The 19,088-nt window shown below is 43.0% G+C and overlaps 1 protein-coding gene across 3 annotated transcripts in view; it reads left to right on the plus strand.

The window, feature by feature from the left end:
- WWOX (WW domain containing oxidoreductase) overlaps positions 1-19,088 on the plus strand; it is an 897,629-nt gene that overhangs the window by 231,031 nt on the left and 647,510 nt on the right. For all 3 annotated transcript variants that reach the window (XM_053915333.1, XM_053915335.1, XM_053915334.2), the window contains exon 6: positions 346-434. In XM_053915333.1, the coding sequence (XP_053771308.1) occupies positions 346-434 (89 nt within the window). The remainder of the gene's footprint in view (positions 1-345; positions 435-19,088) is intronic.

Here is a 19,088-nt window from a genome sequence, read left to right on the forward strand (position 1 = left end):
CCAGCCAGGCTTTGTCCTGGTGTTCCCACCCCATCCTAGTTTTTTAGGGTGCAGATTGAGAGGAGCCACGTGAGCCTGAAGACCCTTAGGCGCCTCTTCCTCGCCCTGCGTGAAATAGCACAACCCCCAGCCTGTAGCTTTAGCAGAATCCGGGCCTCACATCCTCCCTAAACTTGGCAGTAAAAGCCCTGTTCCTCCATTCATTCCAATGATTTATATTCTCTCTGGGCGTCTAATATTAAACAGGGGAATTCCAACATGTTCCATAACACATTTACTGTAACTTGATACCATGAACTAAACTTGCTGTTATTTATCATTTCTCTTTATTTTCTCTCATTCCAGCATAAAGCCAAGGTGGAAGCAATGACCCTGGACCTTGCTCTGCTCCGTAGCGTGCAGCATTTTGCTCAAGCGTTCAAGGCCAAGAATGTGTGAGTGTTCCAGTGGAGGGTTGTAGATCACAATATCTTACTATTGTGATGTCTTTATCAGATGACCATAATTGGGAGAACGCAGGGCCCTTGTGTTGTCTTGGCATCCAAGCAGGAGGCTCATTTATATTGGCCTTGTTAAGGTGCGGCCCTATTTTCCTGACTCTCATTATGAGATGTGTCATCCATCCAGTAACAGCTTCCCAGATAAAAAGAAAAGACACTACTGAAGCACTCGTGAAAGTGGCTAATAAAAGCCAGATGAGTGTAAGATGCGTCCTGATGGTAGACATTTTTGCAGCCTCAGAATCAAGGGAAAGTACATTTTAATTGCATTCGGGAAGAAGAAAGCTCAGCTCTCCAGGGCTGCAAGGGGGCCAAGAATCAGAGCCTGAGAAGAAGGATCCGTTGCTTTGCAAACCGGCAATGATTTCATGTGACGTGTGCACACGGATCCAGAAGCATGGACTCCCGTTTTGAGAAACTTACCCTTTTTTCACTCTTTTTCAGCATTTCAGTGTGCCTGAAGGAGGAGGCCTGAGCTAGGGGCTGGCAAATTTTTATACTGGCACATGTTAACCTCCCTTTCTAACAGAAAGAGCAGGCCTCAAACCCAAAGCTGAGGCAAGCAGTGGTGGTTAGCTCCATTTTAATTATAATATTTTGTTTCCAAGTGTTTATTTTTACGGTTCTCTCTTATTTTTTTAGGGCAGGCAATACTGGATTCTTATTTAACATAGTGGTTTAAATTTCATTAAAAAGTCACTTCATTTATTTTTTTTTCCAGTGGGTTGAATTAACCGTGAGGATTAGGTTGATAATGGTACAGTAGGCGCCAAGGACAGGATAGCTCCAGAGGGGGCTCCAACGGGACTGAGTTTGGAGAAGGCTGGTAAAATGGCAAGCCCTCTTTGGGCGAGGCTCTGTTAGGGTCATCAGGCAGAGGACGGGTGTAAGAGGAGGTTCTTCAACCAAATATTCATATGGTGCGATGTGGCTGTGACCCCTCAGTGCTGCCCGGCCTCCAGTTCTTCTCTTGTCTCCCTGGATTTCTCACTCCGCAGTTTTAGATGGCTATGAGGTCTCTAACACCCTTTCTCAAGCAAGCAAGTGGCCCGAGTCCCTGAGGTTGAAGAACTGAGTGAGAAACCTTAGTGAGAGAGCTGCACGCCCAGTTGGGGGCGGGCTGTGCACATGCAGGACTAGTGGGATGACACCCTCAGCTTGCCAGCTGCCCGGGCGAGCCCTCCTGTGTGTGCTCTCTGCGGCTTTGGCAGTGTTGGCTGCCAGCCCTGGCCAGAGCTCTCAGAGAGCCCCAAGCCTTGGGGGCAGCAGTAGCTTTTAAGACATTTGCTCATTTATACCTTCACCATTCATTTATCCATGTGTTCGTTCACTTAACACATTTAATGAGGGTCTCCAAAGCCTTAGGCACTTTCCCAGGCTTTGGGAAGAGAGGGGTGACCTTTGGAAGCCCGGTTATCCTGAAGCAAGCCATGGTCTCAGTTGTCCGGAAGCAGTGTTTCACTGCAAATTGCTGACTCCTCAAACTAATGCTTTTGTGGTTGTTTGAGAGAGAATAATAATAACAATAACCACAACAGCAGCCGCGGGCAGCTCATTTATTGAATGCTTATTATGGGCCGTGCACTTAAGAACACTTTGCATGCCTTTTCTGATTTAATTCTCAAAGCCCCCCTTTGTGGTGGGTGTTATTTACTACCTCTGTTGTGCAGGTGCAGGATGTGAGACCAGAGGGTGGGCTAGTTATCTGAAGGCAGCTGGCTGGGAAACAGAGGGGCTCAGATCCTATGTGGTTCCTCACTCCAGGGCCGCACTTCAGCACCATGCCTGAACTCTCCTTCCTTTTAAATGTGGTTACAACAGAGATCAGAGGAAGTGAGTGACTTTCACAGGGTCACTGGGCAGGTTGGCAGCAGACGCAGGGTTTTTATCTAGCTCTGACTTCTTTGCTCTCTCCCTGACACCATGCTGCTCTAGTCGGAGCTTAGAAGTGCTGCCTCTCTCCACTTCCTCCCACTCTGCGTCAGGCCACGGTAGAAGTGAGCAGTTCTGCCGGGAAGCGCCAACTGTTACATAACAGCACCATCTTCCAAGACTTAATGGGACCATTAGTTTTTCACCATTAAGTAGTTCAAAAATCATCAAATTCCTCTGCGTCTTGTAATCACTGAGGCCAAACTCTTGGAGAAAGCTATCACCCATTTTGCCCTAATCTTAGGTTTGAGCAAATGACTCTGAATTTGTGTACTTCTAAGTGCAGAAACAAGGGTGATTTTCCTTTAGCAAACGCTATACCACACGCCTCTTTTTACATGCCTCTCGAGAGAACAGTGTGCTATATGTTTTAGGGAAATATTGTGGTGGTGAAAATATGCATAAAAAAGGGAGTGATTTCAACTTTTGAAATGCTGCCAAAGTGAAATCTCTCCTGGATAGGCAGATGACAGTTCAGTACTTGCAGGTCTTTAGATCCTGAGAACTGTCAGAAGTGAATTTAAGTGCTGGTGACCAGGCTGCCAAAAAAACATGTGTAGCTCTATTCGTATAATCACCTCCCATCTTTAGACATTAAAACCTCCTTGTCTGTAAAACATAATGACACATGAAAGAAAGGCTGCCAGTTCAGAGCCAGTCTCTTTTTGTGCTGCTGGACTGAGAAGAAGAAAACCCCTTACATTTAAATCCCATGCAGATGCCCCCATTTAATATTCCATTTTAAAGCTGGTCTACGAGCGCCCCGGAAGTGTTTCGGGCCCCTTTTGCCTGCGTGGGCTCACGTTCCAGCTCAGAGTGTTTCTCCACACTGGGATTAGCAGCATACGATACATCCTGAGTCTAAAAAAGTAGAGAGAAGTGTGAAATGCAAACCTGGCGGAAGACGCAGCTCACTCTGCTCTGGGGCCCCCCTCTACCTGCGTCTGCCAGGGGGAGCTGTGGATCAGCCTGTTTGGGGATACCTGCTTCTTCTTCCCTTGGGGGGTGGAGGTCGGGGGGAGGGAGACCATTTCAGAAAGAGCACTGCTGGTCTGACTATGCAAAATCACGGCTTCTCATCAACTTTTTGTTTATTTTGTGCAAGGCTGTGTGCTAAGTAGTTATGCCTGGGGTCTGTCTTTAAGTTCTTCCAATAACCCCGGGCATTAGGCATCTTTATCTCTATTGTACAAATTGAAAGGCTCCAGCTTTCCAGAGAGTAAGAGTCTAATGGCTTCCCCAAGTTTAGCAAGTGGTGCATTCTGAAATTTGAATCCAAGTCTGTCTGAACTCAGAGCGACTCTTCTTTTTCGTTAGGTCTCACACTCCAGTCTTATTTTTCAGTGGATTTCTGTATTGGAATGTATTGCCAAGTAATCTGTTACTTTGAAATTTAGTGGCTTAAAACCACTTAAAACAATAAATATTTCTGTTCACTCTCCCTCTTTCAGTTCGTGTAAATCAGGATTCGAACAAAGTCAAGTTAACATAATTAACACAACATAGCACTTGTTGAAGCATCCAGGCTGCCCTCTAGAGCGTTCTGTAATCTCTGATGGCTGCGTACCTGGGGTGTCCTTTAATGTGTTCTGAGGTCGTCCATGTTTCCTGTGAAATGGTAGGTGACTCTAGAGGCTCGAACGAATTCCTGTTCAGTGTTTTTGGCAAGCAAAGTTCATAGATGGTGGTGAAGTCTTCCGGCAAGAGGACCCTGGCTGCCAAAGCGCGTTTTCCGAAGGCTCAGCGCACCCTGACCAGCCCATTCCTCTGCCCACTCTCCCTTTGTCTGCCCACCCCCATTTTTATTCATTTGTGTGTTATTCTCCACTCACTCTTCTGGGTGGTCAGCCCAGGAAGCCTCAGTCTGCTTCCAGACAGTTCTCCTTGGAGTTAGTGATGGTGGTGGTCAGCCAGTGTGTCTCAGGTCGAATTATTTTGGGCATTACTGGAAAGTTCCAAACCGAAGCCTGTGGTGAGTCCCAACCCAACCGAGTTTTGAAGGATATTTATGTTTGAACTGCAGCCCTGGAGAGCAGCCAGACTCCACACTGCCAGGAGGCGGGGGCACGAGTGTGCCATGCCGGGACCCTTCCTGATGGCTCAGACGAACGTCGGGAGTTTCTGTGATGGGCTCCGAAATAATAACACGTTGTTTGTGATGAGTTGGCACGTTTTCATCCCTGGTGCTAGCTGCCTCCATTACTCAGAAGCACCCATTTTTGAATAGGGCCTGGAATAGTTCAGTAGCTCCTAGAACTAGGAACTCTGTAAATGTTTTCTGTTTAGATGTTTTATGGTTTGAGTTCCATACATTCCTGAACTAACGGATACCTGGATTCCAATCCCAAAATTTTAAATGTTGGTGATGGCACATGATATAGAGCAAATGCATTGTTTGGAAAGCAGTTACCAATCAGCTGTTATAATCCTGACCAAGGGCTTTCGTTCATTGTGGGAATTAATTGCAACTGATATTAAGTTCATATTGACACAATACATGCAGTTCTAAAGATTTCTAGAACTTTATGTTTTGATGATGGGTTTCTACTTTCTCTTCTCAACTTTCTGCCTCCAGCATAATTTAAAGAAATTAGGTGTTCTTTCCCCTAAAAATAATATAGAATAGTGATGTTTATAAAATAAAAGATTAACAGTTTTCTACCCCTCTTTGCTTTTTAAACATTTGAGGGAGAAAAATCTTTAACAAAGTTATTTATTTTCACTTTTTACTAAATTACTTTCAGAACTTGAATGTACTAATCCCACATATAGTATTCTTGGATTCCTATTCTAAATCTTGCTGTCTCAAATCCTTCTATGGAAGTGGGTGGGCTATAAATTATAAATAAATTCCAAATTTTGAGGGATAAATTACCCTGAAGACCAATGTGTAAATTATAGCTTAATCTTTTTTTTCTCCTCAGCTCAATTTTAAGAATAATGTTTTAGCCAACATATCCACAATTACTCTTTGCCCAACACGAGAAATCCATTTCTGGTTTGCCTAACAGAGGATCGTGTTGCTTTGCTTTTCTTCACAGTATGAAATCTAAAAGAAAAGAAAAACAAAGAAGTAGATTTTAGCTATAATGAACTCTCTAAATCTAGATCTTAATTATGGCTTTTTAAGGAAAAATGTTAAAAGTCTACAAGTTAAGTTTTTGCCATCCCATACATTTTCCATCCTAAGTTATTTTAAAAACTCATATTGTGAGACATTTATTTAAATTTAGAAACATCAGGAAAGAGTGCTTCCCTCACAAGTAAATTTTTTATGTTCTGAAAATTAACTCAGCATCAATTCGCTTTATGTAATTACTTAAAAATATTTCTAAAAGACAATATACGGGTCATCTCTTATTAAACAAAAATACTAACTCGAAGTAATGCAGTGCAGTACAAGGTTCAGCCAACTTGTAGAGCGCTGAAGAGTAAGTCTTTTCGATTTTTCGGGCCATCTGATCTCAGTTGCAGTTAATCACCTCCGCCTTTGTAGCCTGAAAGCTCCACGGACAATATTTAATTGGACGGGTATGACTGTGGTTCAGTAAAGCGTTACTTATGAAAACAGGCGAGGGGCTGGATCTGCCCAAGGGCCATAGCGTGCCAACTCCTGCTGCAGTGGGAAGAATACAGGGTTTGGGGATCCACAGAACTGACATTTAAATCCCAGCTGTACTATTTACTAGCTGTGTGGCCTTGGGCAAACTCTTCACATCACTGGGCCTCACTTTCCAGATCTGTATAAAGTAGATTATCACATACACCTTTTAGGGTTGTTGAGGAGAACAGCTGGAATGTATGAAAAAACCAGACGCAGCTTAGTGCACTGTGCCTATGACTGTTATTAGTAAGTGCTTGTTTATTATCACATTTCTAGAATGATTTGAGAAATTATAAAGAATCCATTATAGTGTCATAAAATAGAAATAGGAGTTTACTTAAAAACGGGAAAGGGTGATAAAAATTGACTAGTAAGATGTGACTATAGAGGAAGAGTGGATCTCATAAGGTCTTTCACGTTCATTAAAAATCAGGCCGAAGAATGAGCTTGGGATTCCTGGCCATTAAGAAAAGAGGGGAAATCAGCTTCACGTTGCCCACAAATGATAAGCAAGACAAGAATCAAGCAGAAAAGTTGTTACTATAGTGATGCTCCACTGAGGATCACAGAGTACTTATTACTCTACTGAGTATTTTCCCTGCTGTTCATTGTTATTAAAGCCGTGGACTGGAGGGATACTTCACCATGCTCTCTCAGAGTAAATGGCTAGACTCTATTTTCTCTGCCATTGTTACATCTGTTCCCCCTGGCTTTAAGAGCTTTTCCAGGTGATCTGAGCTGCTTTAAGAGCAACCTGCTTTGAATAAGTGAGGTATCGTGGGACCTACTAAGAATAATGAACTTGGGTATTCTGGGATACCAAAGTGCTCCACACGCCTCCTTCTCCCCTCCTTTTCTGTTTATTTTGAAATTTTTCTTTTCCCCTCATTATTTATTCAGTGTTTACAACAGAATTAGGGACTGGTCTAGACATTGGGTTAAACCATTTGCCGTCTCACGTCTCCTGTGCCTTAGCTCTCTCTTACGATTGTCATGAAGCATAAGGACAGTTTCATAACTTTGCATGACAGAGATCTTCAAAAACACATCCTTGGTAGAGAAGAAAAATTATTAAATTAATTTAGTTAGGGGCCACTTTGCAATTAAATTTGTCAGGAAGAAAACATTTCTGTGAGCCTTGTGCCTGGGCTCGCGGAAGTCGTCGGAAGTCACCACTGCTAAGGAACACACGAAAACGGGTTTGAAGTCGCCACAACGATGTTTGCAATGTGGACGGCTTTGATTTCCCCACAGACTCCCAGGTTCAGTCACCACTGTCATGTTTCTTAAAATCAAAGTGACGTATGTTAATTGAAGAGACAACCATCTTTGGAGGGTAAGGACCATTGCTCTGTGGTTGCCCCTCCCACACTCATCATCTCCCAGTGCGTATGTGCAGAAGCTGGTGTTATGTCTTTAGCCATAGCAAAGAATATTAATTTTGTTGCTAGTGTTCAACAATGATCTCTTTTCTTACAGTTCTTTCTCTTTTTTGTTCTGTCCATCCACCGCCAGCCACCCGCCCTACCCTGCCCCAAGCTGTCAACAATGATCTCTTAAAGCACTGGACTAGAGCAGAAACCAGCAAAATACTTTGAAAAAAAATCAGATAAATAAATATTTATATACATATCTATAAATATTTTATCTTTGTGAGCCAGATGGTCTCTAGCAGCCACTCAATCAGCACTGAGTACATTTTGAGTGTTGCATGAGATCATTATAGTACAAAAGTAGCCTCTGATAAAGTGTAAATTACTAGACATGACTGTGTCCCAACAAAACTTTATTTATAAAAATAGGAAGTGGGTTGAATTTGGGATTTGCTCTCGTGGTTGTGATTTGCTGATTTTAGGACTAGACCCCACTGTTTCTCAAACATAACTCATTTTTAATAGCACCCTGTCTCATTATGAGAAATACATGCCATTTTTCTTAGAAAGTGGTTTGTGTTAGGTCTGTCAAGATAAATAAGTAAATATAACCATTGTTGCATGCATGGTTAATTTTAATTCTCTGTGGAAAGTGCTGTGATATACAGAGGCTGATAACAGAGATGGGTTTGAGTAGAACAGTGTGCTGTGGTGAGTTTTGGGAAAGTTGGTCAACTACCACCACTAAGTACTGTTTATTTATAATGAAGACACTGAATTCCTAATCGGGACTTGGACCCATATAAAGATCATGATGATGATAATTATTACAATTTGTCGCCTATGTATTATGGGTCATGCACAGCTAAGCACTTATATGCCATCCCATTCTGTCCTCATGAGGACTCAGAGGACACGTCAAACCTGATAGAAGAATGGTAGTGTCTTACATTTCAGCCTAATACAATGATGAACCACATTTCACAGATCAAGAGATTGAGGTTTAAAGAGTAACGGCCATGACCAAGGTTATTCTAACTAGTTTGTAGTGCGGCTAGAACTCAGTCCAGAATCTGCTCTTGCACTGAGCTCAGCTTAGACAGTGGTTTGGAGAGTCGGAAAGATCTGTCTCACTTGAGAACTGTATCATGTAGGAGGCGTTGCCTCTGGAGGAGATTTGTCCCATTAATAGGATAACTCCTGCCACTGGGACAATTATTATGGTCACTTCAATGCTGAAGGAGATGCTTCTTCTAGCCAATTTTCTGTCACCAAGAAATTGTTTTTCTCATATTTGTGTAAAAGAGGTTAAAGCAATCCAGTAAGAGAGAGGCCCATCCCCACAATTAGGGTATTCACTGTTTTCCACCAGGTACCTAGAAGGTATCTCTCCACAGTGTCAGTTTAAGCAGAAATAACAGCCGTTTACTCTTGTTTGCAGTTGTATTCATACACTTACTCTGAATGTCTGTGTTCATTTCCGCTTAGCTCCCACTTGTCTTTATAATGATGCTGGTCAGGTAGACTGGAGAAGACCAGAGGGTCACTTTGCTATTTACACATTTGAACTACCAGAGGGGTTGCCCTCAAATGTAAACTCATCCTTGACATTGTCCCGTGGAAAAACCCTTTGGTGATGCCTTGCTGACTGAACTACAAAGGCTGTGCCTGCTGGTGTGGCCCACCAAGGCCTCTGGGGTACGGCCCCTTATTCACCTTCATTTATAGCCACATCCTCCCACCCCTGTGCTTCCATTCTCTGCCCCACACAGAGTCTGCCTTCCAACTCTGGACCTGCCATCCTGACTTGTACCACGCTCCTTTGACTAGTCCGTCATGTGCTCACTGGATGACTGTCACACCCTCTACGGACCCTGCGTCATCCCCTGCTGCTGCCTGTACACAATGGTTCAATTGGCAAGTTACTTCACAGAGCATTGGCCACATACCCAATCATGCTGCTTGAGATACTTTGGGGAGGCTTTTTCTCTATATTGATTTTTCTTTGTTAGACTGAACCCCAGAGAAGCAGAAATCTTAGCTAATTCATCTTTGTCTTAGCTTTGAGTCTCTGCTGCACAGGTCAGTAAGATGGTGACCTTGGAAGATTCCTTAATCTCTCAGAGCCTCTGTTTCTTCATCAGTAAAAGCGGGAGATGATGGTCAAGAGGATTAAATAACATAATCTTTTTTAAAACATGGTACCTGATGTGTAATAAACAGTTAATAAATTTTAGCTTGAATCATTGTTATTTTCATTAGCACCATCTTTGCAATTATGAATACATTTACTGCCTTATAGTAAGCTCAAGGAAGGGCATGGATATGGATGGATGGATGGTTGGGAGGGAGGGAAGAAAGAAGGAAAGGAGGGAAGGCAAAAATAGAAACACGTAGCTCCATTTGGTGACCAAACTTTTCTTCTAAGGTGTCAGTTCTCAGCCATTTAAAGTTCTTGGTACCTCCCTGGGTAGTGTGATCTTGGGAAATAAATTTTAGAGTACTCAATTGTACAATAGTTATTTTAAGCAAATAGCATAAATGTTCCCTTCTAGGAATCTGTGAACACATCAGTCTGTTAGGAGCCAGGGCTTCCCTGCTGTGGCTTGGACCACGTGAACAAACTCACCTGGCATTGCTTGGCTTGGATAGGGACTGACACCTCCCAGACCTGCCAAGCCTGTTCTTTGACCTTCACTGGGACCACCTACACAGCCATTGGCACAGCAAATCCATGATATTAAGGTTAATATTTGGTTTCTCTCAGAGAAAGCTTGGTTTATGTAAGGCTTGGGAAAAACATTTCAACGTCTGTGGTTCCGAATTACGTTTCCCAACTTGGCCCATGCTCGCAGCTCGGTTTCTCTCTTTGTGCCATCTAACCACCCCCGTTGTCACATCTGAGTTCTGCTTTTACATGATTGGCGTGCTGGGGGGTTTGTGCTTGAACCACACTGAAGTTACGCTTTAATAACATGGGAACCATCTTTGTCCCGCAGTAAATTGTGGAGAAGCTAATTCTTGTCAGCCTAAAACACTTGAATATACATTTGAAATAAATCACCGGTGCTCCCCTGTGGCAGCCTGCTGAAGATCCCCAAGGAAGATTATACTTGTAGTTAGTTCAACTACACTGTGTCACTGTACTGTGTTTTTAGTATTATGAGTTCTTTCTTTTCTTCATTTTGTAGGAATCTCTCAGTACCTTGTCATTCAGAAAATCGAAAGACATCCTCTCAATTAGTGGCAAAATTCTTCAGTTTGCCTTTTAAACTTACACTGCTGTTACAGCTCAGTCACCAGCTCATAATCAAAAAGATGTTTGAGCTGACATTATGCAGTAATTGATACCCAAAAACAGAAAGACGAAAGATGTTTCTGTGTGTCTCAGAAGTACGAGTGATGGGCAAGTTCACAAGCGATAGAGCCGTGGGAAAGGGGTCTTGGCTCAGTGTCCTCCACGTAAAAGGGAGGCAGTGCCTCAGTTCCCCTCATCAAGTCTCCATACTCCCAGGAGACTATCTCTGGGGACAGTCGTTCTCAACTTGTCCACTCTGTAGAATAAGCTGGGGATTATTACACATCACTGATGCCTGGCTCCTACCCCCAGACGTCCTGACTTAATTGTTCTGGGGTGTGCACAGGGAATTTGCACTTTTAAAAGCTTTCCAGGTGATTTCCACATGCTGCAGTACGGGGTGCTAAGCACAGCCCACCCAGCAAGTCTCAAGTCCTGGTTATTCTCTGTCCATTCATGGGTTGGTGAACATCTGGGCTGTTCATATTGATTGGCTATTAAGAATAATGCTGCTATGAACATTTATGTACAGGCTTCTGTGTAGATGTATGTTGTGATTTCTCTGGAGTCTGTGCCTAGGAGTCAATTGCTGGGTCATAGAGTAACTTTATGTTTAACTTTTTGAGGAGCTGCCACTCTTTTCCACGGCTGTTGCACCACTTTGCGTTCCCACTCACAGTACATGAGGATCCTAATTTCTCCACACGCTTCCCAGCACTTGTTATTGTCCTTTTTTAACTTAAATTGGAGCCATCCTTTTATATTATAGCTGCCCTAATTGGTGTGAGGTGATTATGTTACATATATTCTTTTCTTTTCTTATTCAAACATATATGTTTTTCTAAATACTAAATATGCTGTGGGCATGTTTTCATGTTATTAAATATATTTCTCTAATTTGAATGTTAAGGCCTTTACTGTGATCCATTGCATATCAGTAAAATTATTTAACCCTATCTTCAATTTTTGGATGCTAAGTTCTCCTTTTTTTTTTTTTTTTTTAATCTCTTGTTTTCTTGGGATCAATTCCTACAAGAGGAGTTTCTGGGTCAAAGCCTATGGGCATTTTTTAATAATGATTATCTACGAAACCAAATCACCCTTCAGAAAAGTTACATGTAACTTTTTCTCTTCCCGTCATCAACAACTAGGTAATACTATTAAGATCTGAACTAAGATTTAGAAAACTTGCATATATTAATTAAAGTCAAATGTTTATTACAAAACGCAAGATTTCTGTTTATTACTTGTTGCAGTTCTTCTCTCAGCTGCTTTTCTGATCATCCAAGGCTGCTACAGCCATGGGGAGAAGCTGCCGTGTCCAGACAGGGCGAAAGGGAACTCTTAGGCTTTCTCTCCTTGGAGAGGGAGCATTGCATTGCTCAATGGCCCTGAGCCATGAGCAGGTGGGGCAGAGCATTGCGCAGGGGGGTCAGGAAGGACTGGCTGCCATTCCTCACTCATCCTTTGTCATCATTCCCCAGGCCATTCTTTGTCTAAGACGGTGGTGCCCTAGGCTCCTCCTTGGTTCATTTCAGTAACAGAAGTCCAGCTCCAGCATGTAACTTTGCTGATTTTTCAGGAACTTCCTCTGGCTCAGCTTTGGCACACTGAGCAGGCCTGGCCACCCTATTAAAGGGAGGGCTTCACATTGATCTTAGACGAGAAGTCGCTGTGACCTTTCAAGACTCCGATACTGAAATAGATTTCAACCTCAGGCCTGTTTGACCCTCTGTGTCTTGGACCAAGCAGATCTTCCTTCCTTCTTTCGCCTCCTGTGGGAGCGTTTCCAAGTTCAGTGGAGTTTTGCATCAGGTCCATTTCTGTGTTAATCGTTGCCCCTCCTCTCCTCTACCCTGCAAGGGTGGGTTTGCTATTTAGCACCTGCATGGCAGTCAGCCAGCTGTGGCTTCTCCTCCTGCCTTTTCTATCGTGTATGTCTTCTTGGGCGGTTTTTGATATGATCACGTTTGCCTAATTCTATTTCATTTTAAAAGGTTGAAGTGCCATGGTGATTTCAGGCAAATGTTAAACTTACTTATTTTGGTACTATGTATAAATAACATTATTTTACATAAGTTCTGTGACCACAAAAATGGTGCATGCCCATTAGTACATTTGAAAAAATATGAGATAGTATAAATATGAAAATGAAAATTGCCCATTTTTCTGGCCCTCATTTAGTTTGTTTTTATTTTTTTCAATTTTTTACTGCACAGGTTTTCAAATACACACAAGAAAAATAAGTATAATGGACAGTCCCAGACTCTAAGCCCCGCTTCCATAATTATCAGCACAAGGTCACTCTGAATCAAATTATTCAAATTAAATTATTCAATTCAAATTATTTTAAAACACAGCAAGATATTATAAATTTTTATCCATGCATACACTATTACCACCCCTCAATTAACACCACTGTTCATATTTCAGAATATCACCTTCAGTTTTATTATTCTCAATAGAATGATTGGCATTGTGTAGGAAAGACATTAAACATTTTGTGTATATAAATATATACTTCAGCCCTGGCTGGTGTGGCTCAGTTGGTTGGGGCGTCATCCCATAAACCGAAAGATCATGGGTTTGATTCCTGGTCAGGGCGCATGCCTAGGTTATAGGTTTAGTACTTGGTCCGGATGCATATGAAAGACCACCGATCCATGTTTCTCTCTCTCATCGACATTTCTCTCTCCCTCTTCCCTCCCTCTCTCACCCCCCTCTAAAAAATCAATAAGCAGGTCCTTGGGTGAAGCTAAAAAATATGTATATTTCAAATGTTTTGGAAAAAATTTTCTCATTATATATTTTCCTCTGGTTTTTCATAATCATTCAATGGAGATGGCAACCTAGCAAAACAATATCATAAGATTGCAGAAAACAGAGAATAATATGTCAAAGAAAGAAATACATTAAAAAAAATTGAACCTAATCTTTTTTTTACCCTGATCTTTTAAGCAACGTCTAAAATTCAGATGTTGAGAAATAAATTCAACCTGGCATGGCAAAATTCTAGTAATAGGCTGAAATTATGTCACAGACTAATACCATGTACCTTTGTATAACCTATCAATTGTCTAAAAAAAAATACCACCTTATTTTTCCTGAACTTCCTGTATCTTACCTGAGTCTCGGTTTCTGATCACAGTGGAAGTCTGGGGGGAGGTGGACAGGGCCTGGGGGCTGCCAGACACAGCTGCTCTGGTGGGGGGGGAGGGACCCGGCTGGGGGCCACAGAACTCACGCTGACAGTGTCAGGGTAGGCTTCTCAGAGCCCAGGGACTTTTTAAATTGAGCCACAATTTGTATACTATAAATGCATCCCTTTAAAGTGCATAATCCCGTGGTTTTTAGTGTGGTCACAGAGCTGTGGGCCCATCACCACTGATGCCAGAACATTTGCATCACTCCAAGAAGACACCCCGTCCCTAAACCCACGAGCAGTCATTCCCTATCTTCCTCCCTGCCCACTCCAGTCCTAGAGAGCCACTCATCTACTTCCTGTCTTTGCCGATGGGCCTCTTCCAGACCTTTCCTGTGAGTGGAGTCCTACACTAAGTCTTCTGCGTCTGGCTCCTTTCACGGAACAATGTTTTCGAGGTCCTCCGTGTTGCAGCGTGTGTCAGTGCTCCATTGCTTTGTAGGGCTGAGTAATATCTCCTGGTCCAGACAGACCACGTTTTTTATCCATTCATCAGTTGATGGCCATGTAGGTTATTTCCACTTTTTGACTACTATAAATAATTCTGCTATGAACATTATTTTTATTGTTTTGCCCTCTTGGAAGACAGCATGATACTTAGGGGTGAAAGGTGTTGGAAGGTAGGTTGGTAGGGACCATATGAAAATTTGGGGATCAGCATTCCTTTCAGTCTCAACACCCAGACCCTTTCTTAGCTCCTCTTGAAGGAGCGTCCATGGGGACATGCCCAGTGGTCCTCCAGTCGCTGAGGAAGCAGGTGTCCTGGGGAGAAGTTTTCAAGTCTATGATCACAGCCAACGAGAGACCAAGATATTTTGTGACCTCTTATTAGGTTTAAGAAGAGAGCATTAGCGCAGAGTGACAGACAGGATCCAACTTGGGCTCAATTATTTTGTAAAGCTTTTTGTTGACTTGACCTCCCTTGACCCAGGAAATAATTCTAACCAATCAGCGCTGGCTCCCTGTGACACTGGGGTCTGGTTGCTTTACAGCTGATGACAGAGGGGCCACCCTGCTACCACATCTGAATTAATTGTCCACTCCAGAGCTGCTGTTGTTCTCTGGCAAGGTTGTATTTCTTCATTAGCTATTCCCAGGGCCCTGGGCATCCCAGAGGATGTCAGAGCACATTAATTTTTATCATAACATGGAATCTTTCAGGTCTGAATGGCAGCACCGCTGTCAGGGGCTTTCTGGGCTCTGTTACCGCTCCGCATGTCTCTAGGCAAGGGAATTTACAAAATGCATGAGATGTTTTATTGTTTGAGTGACTTGACCATGCACTTACCACATTCCTCAACTCATTTTCTTCCTATTGTCCACGGAAGCTCACTCCCTCCCTTCATTGTAACTGTGTGAGGTGTGTTGTAAATAAACTTTCTGTGCACGACAGTAATGAAATCTCCATCTTGTATTTAGAGCTGTTCTCCAAATATATATAAGAAATGAAGGTCCCCATGATTCTTTCAGCAGATTTATGCATCCATGGAATAGCAGAAGTTTGTAAATAGGGTCTTATAATGCTTGATATTGCTGTGTGTCTACAAAATATACTTTTAATTTGAAGGAATGCTAATGCATTTCTGGAGAAGATAGGTATTTCTGCATTGCCTTGATTTTCCCCACTTACCAACTGAGTCAAATGCTTTCCAGAATGCATTTTACTTGGGGGGGATAGCCAGGTATTACTTTAATAGAAGTGCTGTCAACAAATGCCAGGAACCCCCCGTGCTCAAGACCCCGTGCTGGACACAGTGTGGTGTGGACATCAGAACCTTCCCACAGGAAATCCTCGTCAGAGAGAGAAGTAAATGTGTTCTCACTAGGCACAGCCAAGTAACACACTGCCAGCTCTAGTCCCCCCCTCCAGTTTCCTGGAGGGTTTCAGCCTCTTAACGAGGGATGTGTTTGGTAAGACCACATGGGACTGCTCGTTTCGTCCTCCCCACTGCCAGGCAGCCTCACTGTACAAGCTGTGGGCACCGCCGTGCTCAGGGCCCAGGTCCGCATATCGCCATTCACCCTTAGCGTGCACGCAGGGAGATACCCTCTTCATTGTCACACATGCTAATTTTGAAAATCCCAAACCAGAGCAGCTACCCCTCTGTGGATGTTTGTGCAAAGGATTAGGTGGAGAAAAACAGGTGAGTTGGTTCCCAGTACATTTTTAAAAATTAAATACAGGTTGTCCTTCCATATGACGAAATTAGGCAGGGGGCACATAAAACTCTCTTGTGGACAGTGGTGACATAGAGACTGTGTGGGTTTTTAAAAAGTACTGACTCTGTGCATGCGATGCTTTCAAAAACGAGCGGCAGTGAACTTCATAGGTGTGAACAAAAACACAGAGAGCTTTCACGAGCAATATTTAATTTTCAGGGACTCAGTAATGCAACAACTTCTATTGTACGTCTGGCACGCTGCTACGTGCGGGAGCTTAGGGTGACTGTCCTTCAGAGGTTTCTAGTCCATCATTATGACCTATGTATTTTATGTTTGAGAAAACTGAGGGTCATAGCAAAACGCAAATCCCCCCTGCCATCCCCCATGCCAGCCCAACCCTCCCCATCCGCCAGCTTCTTCCCGTCTTTTATTTATGTGAATCATACTCACACCCTCCAAGTTCCCTTGTGAAGTCTACTGAACTCCAGTGTGGCCGCCTCCCTCAACTTCTTTCATATCACAAGCGAACGTTCTTAGGACGTGACCATGATTTATTTGTCAGGTGAACAAATGGGAATTTGCCAAGAGAGACTTGGGTTAATTTGCATTTTCTCAATCTATGGGAGCTCTGTTCAAGTGAGGTAACCAGGTTATAAGCATAGTTGAAGTTATTTATTCTCACTCTCCCCACTCTCCCATCTTTATGGTACTTATTGTTGATGGTCCACTTTATTAAATATTCCCAGAACACAGGGCTATAAAGTCCTAAATGCAAAGGGCAGGAGAAAAAATGGGAACAACTGGAATTGTAACAGCAAAGAATCAGACCTGTGTCTGAGACGTCATGCCAGTTGGACCAAGTGCTGGTGGTGGCATAATTATCAAATTGATGTATTCTCCCCTAGAAAGCTCTCTCGGGAGAACATGACGTGGGTGTTTTCCTGTTACACATTTGCCCCCATTCAGAATCAGTGAGGTTGAGATTTCGCTGCCGGGACTGCTTAGGATGGGATGGAAAAGAATAATGGACGTGAGGCAAAAATTTAAGGAAATAACAAAAACAAGAGCGCTTCCATTTTCTGTTAAACATATGTACTGATGTTGTGGAATTCACTATAAGTTGTAAATGGTGCATGAAATGAAAAATTCTTGGTGGTCTCCAGGGGATACAGCCAGTGTTCTGCTCTCTTCCTGCTGATTGGTTTGGATTATTTTCTCTATTCCAACTTAAAAAAAAAATAAAGTGTGGCTAGGTTATCTTGACAGCAGAATACACTCTGGGTTAATTACTATTTTAATACTTCATGGCGTGCCTCACATTCTCAAAACATGTGGGTCCTTTAAAATTGAGAAACACAGCTGGATGGTCACCGACCACCTAAGCTGATGTTGGTTTTATGTGTTCATATTTCTCTGGTGTTATCTGCTTTGTTTCCTTGCATATTTATTCAGGATCTTATCTCCCAGAGATATTGAGTAATGGCATGGGAAACAACATATAGGTATTTTATAAATGTGCGAGAAAATTATATACATATTTTATATCTCTGAATTATTGAAGGATATCATGTTCCACAGTGTAGCTCACGCCCTAGGAAATAGGCAGCTGAGAAGAAGAAGATGCTGTGTTTTAGGCCCCATCTCTGGTCATGGCCAGGGCTGGGCACTTACCGTTTCTCTCTGATTCTCACAACTGTCAGACAAGGTGGGTGTTATCACTCCCTTTGTCATTGTTGTGATTGTCAGCTTGAGAGGCTAATTACGTATTTTTTCTAGTACATTACAGTATATAAGCATTGTTTTAAAAGCTTGCCCGTGTACCATTTAAAGCCAGTCAGCTTTTGAGTTTTACTAGTGGCCTGCATCCTGGCTCGGGTCACTGCGGTCTCGGTGTTAGTGGACTGCTGGAGTGCGGAGAGCCTCGCTGGGCTGGAGGCCCCTGCAGAAGGGGGACTGGCACGTCACGTTTTCTCCTGCCATAGATGCGTTCCGCATGAACCTGCCCCAGCTACTTAGCCAGAATCCACTTTGGAATTCTATATTTTCCCCCTTCCTTTTCTGGGAGCAAAAGACAGCTGAACACCAGGTAAAACTGAGAAACAGTTGCTTTGGGGATTTGGGGTCCTTAGGCCCGATCTATTGAATTTCAGAGTGTTTCCAAATAGTATGAATTCTTGCTGCTCGCTTGAGAAGTGCCCCAGATGGTGTGACATTCTGTTTCAGGGAGGAATTGAAAAGTATTTCCCTTTATATAACATTCCACTTAGCTCATTCTTTTGCTGTGTCTGAAATGGAATTCCCAAGAGCCACAACTTTGTTAATGTTCCTCAGAGTGTTTATTTAACCTGTGAATGCCTGCCTTGTTTTTTGGGGGGAGCATGTTACAATTTGATTTACGAATCTTCACCGTAACCCAGTGCCATCACGGTTGCTACTGCTCCTCACAGACTCTTCTAAAGTACACGTCTAAGTTCTCGGGTTTGAAATTATTTATCTGGTGCTTAGGTTCCTGGAATCACAATGGGCTGATCTTATCTCCAAAGCATAAATAACTGTCTTTATTGATAAGCTGGAACCAAATCAACTTCTCCCCTCCTCCTTGTGTCATTTCATTTTTTAGGGAGTAATGTACAGTAAAACATGGCTGTGCGGAGGCCCACGCACCATCTGTCATTGGGAAGGGAGCACGGATTCAGATGTGGCCCTTGAGATGTGTACGAAAGGTTCTTAACTACATGCAAGACCTTGGGCAGACAAAGACCTCTCTCCTCATGGACATTGATGGTTGTGTAGTGGCAGAGGTGTAGCACGTGATAGCAAGTGCTAACTATGTATGAATGGACACACCCCAGGCGGAATTGAAGGCTGAGCCTTCTGGGAGATGCTACACCTCAGAAGCTGGTGTTCAGTAAACACTCGGGCACGCTGGAGTTGGGTTGTTGCCAGTACTGATGAGCATACAGAATAGTCGACAGGGTTGAGAATGGCAATGGGCGTGTGTGGAGGAAACTAATGG

The sequence above is a fragment of the Desmodus rotundus genome, chromosome 12, assembly GCF_022682495.2.
Source record: "Desmodus rotundus isolate HL8 chromosome 12, HLdesRot8A.1, whole genome shotgun sequence".
Lineage (NCBI taxonomy): Eukaryota > Metazoa > Chordata > Mammalia > Chiroptera > Phyllostomidae > Desmodus > Desmodus rotundus.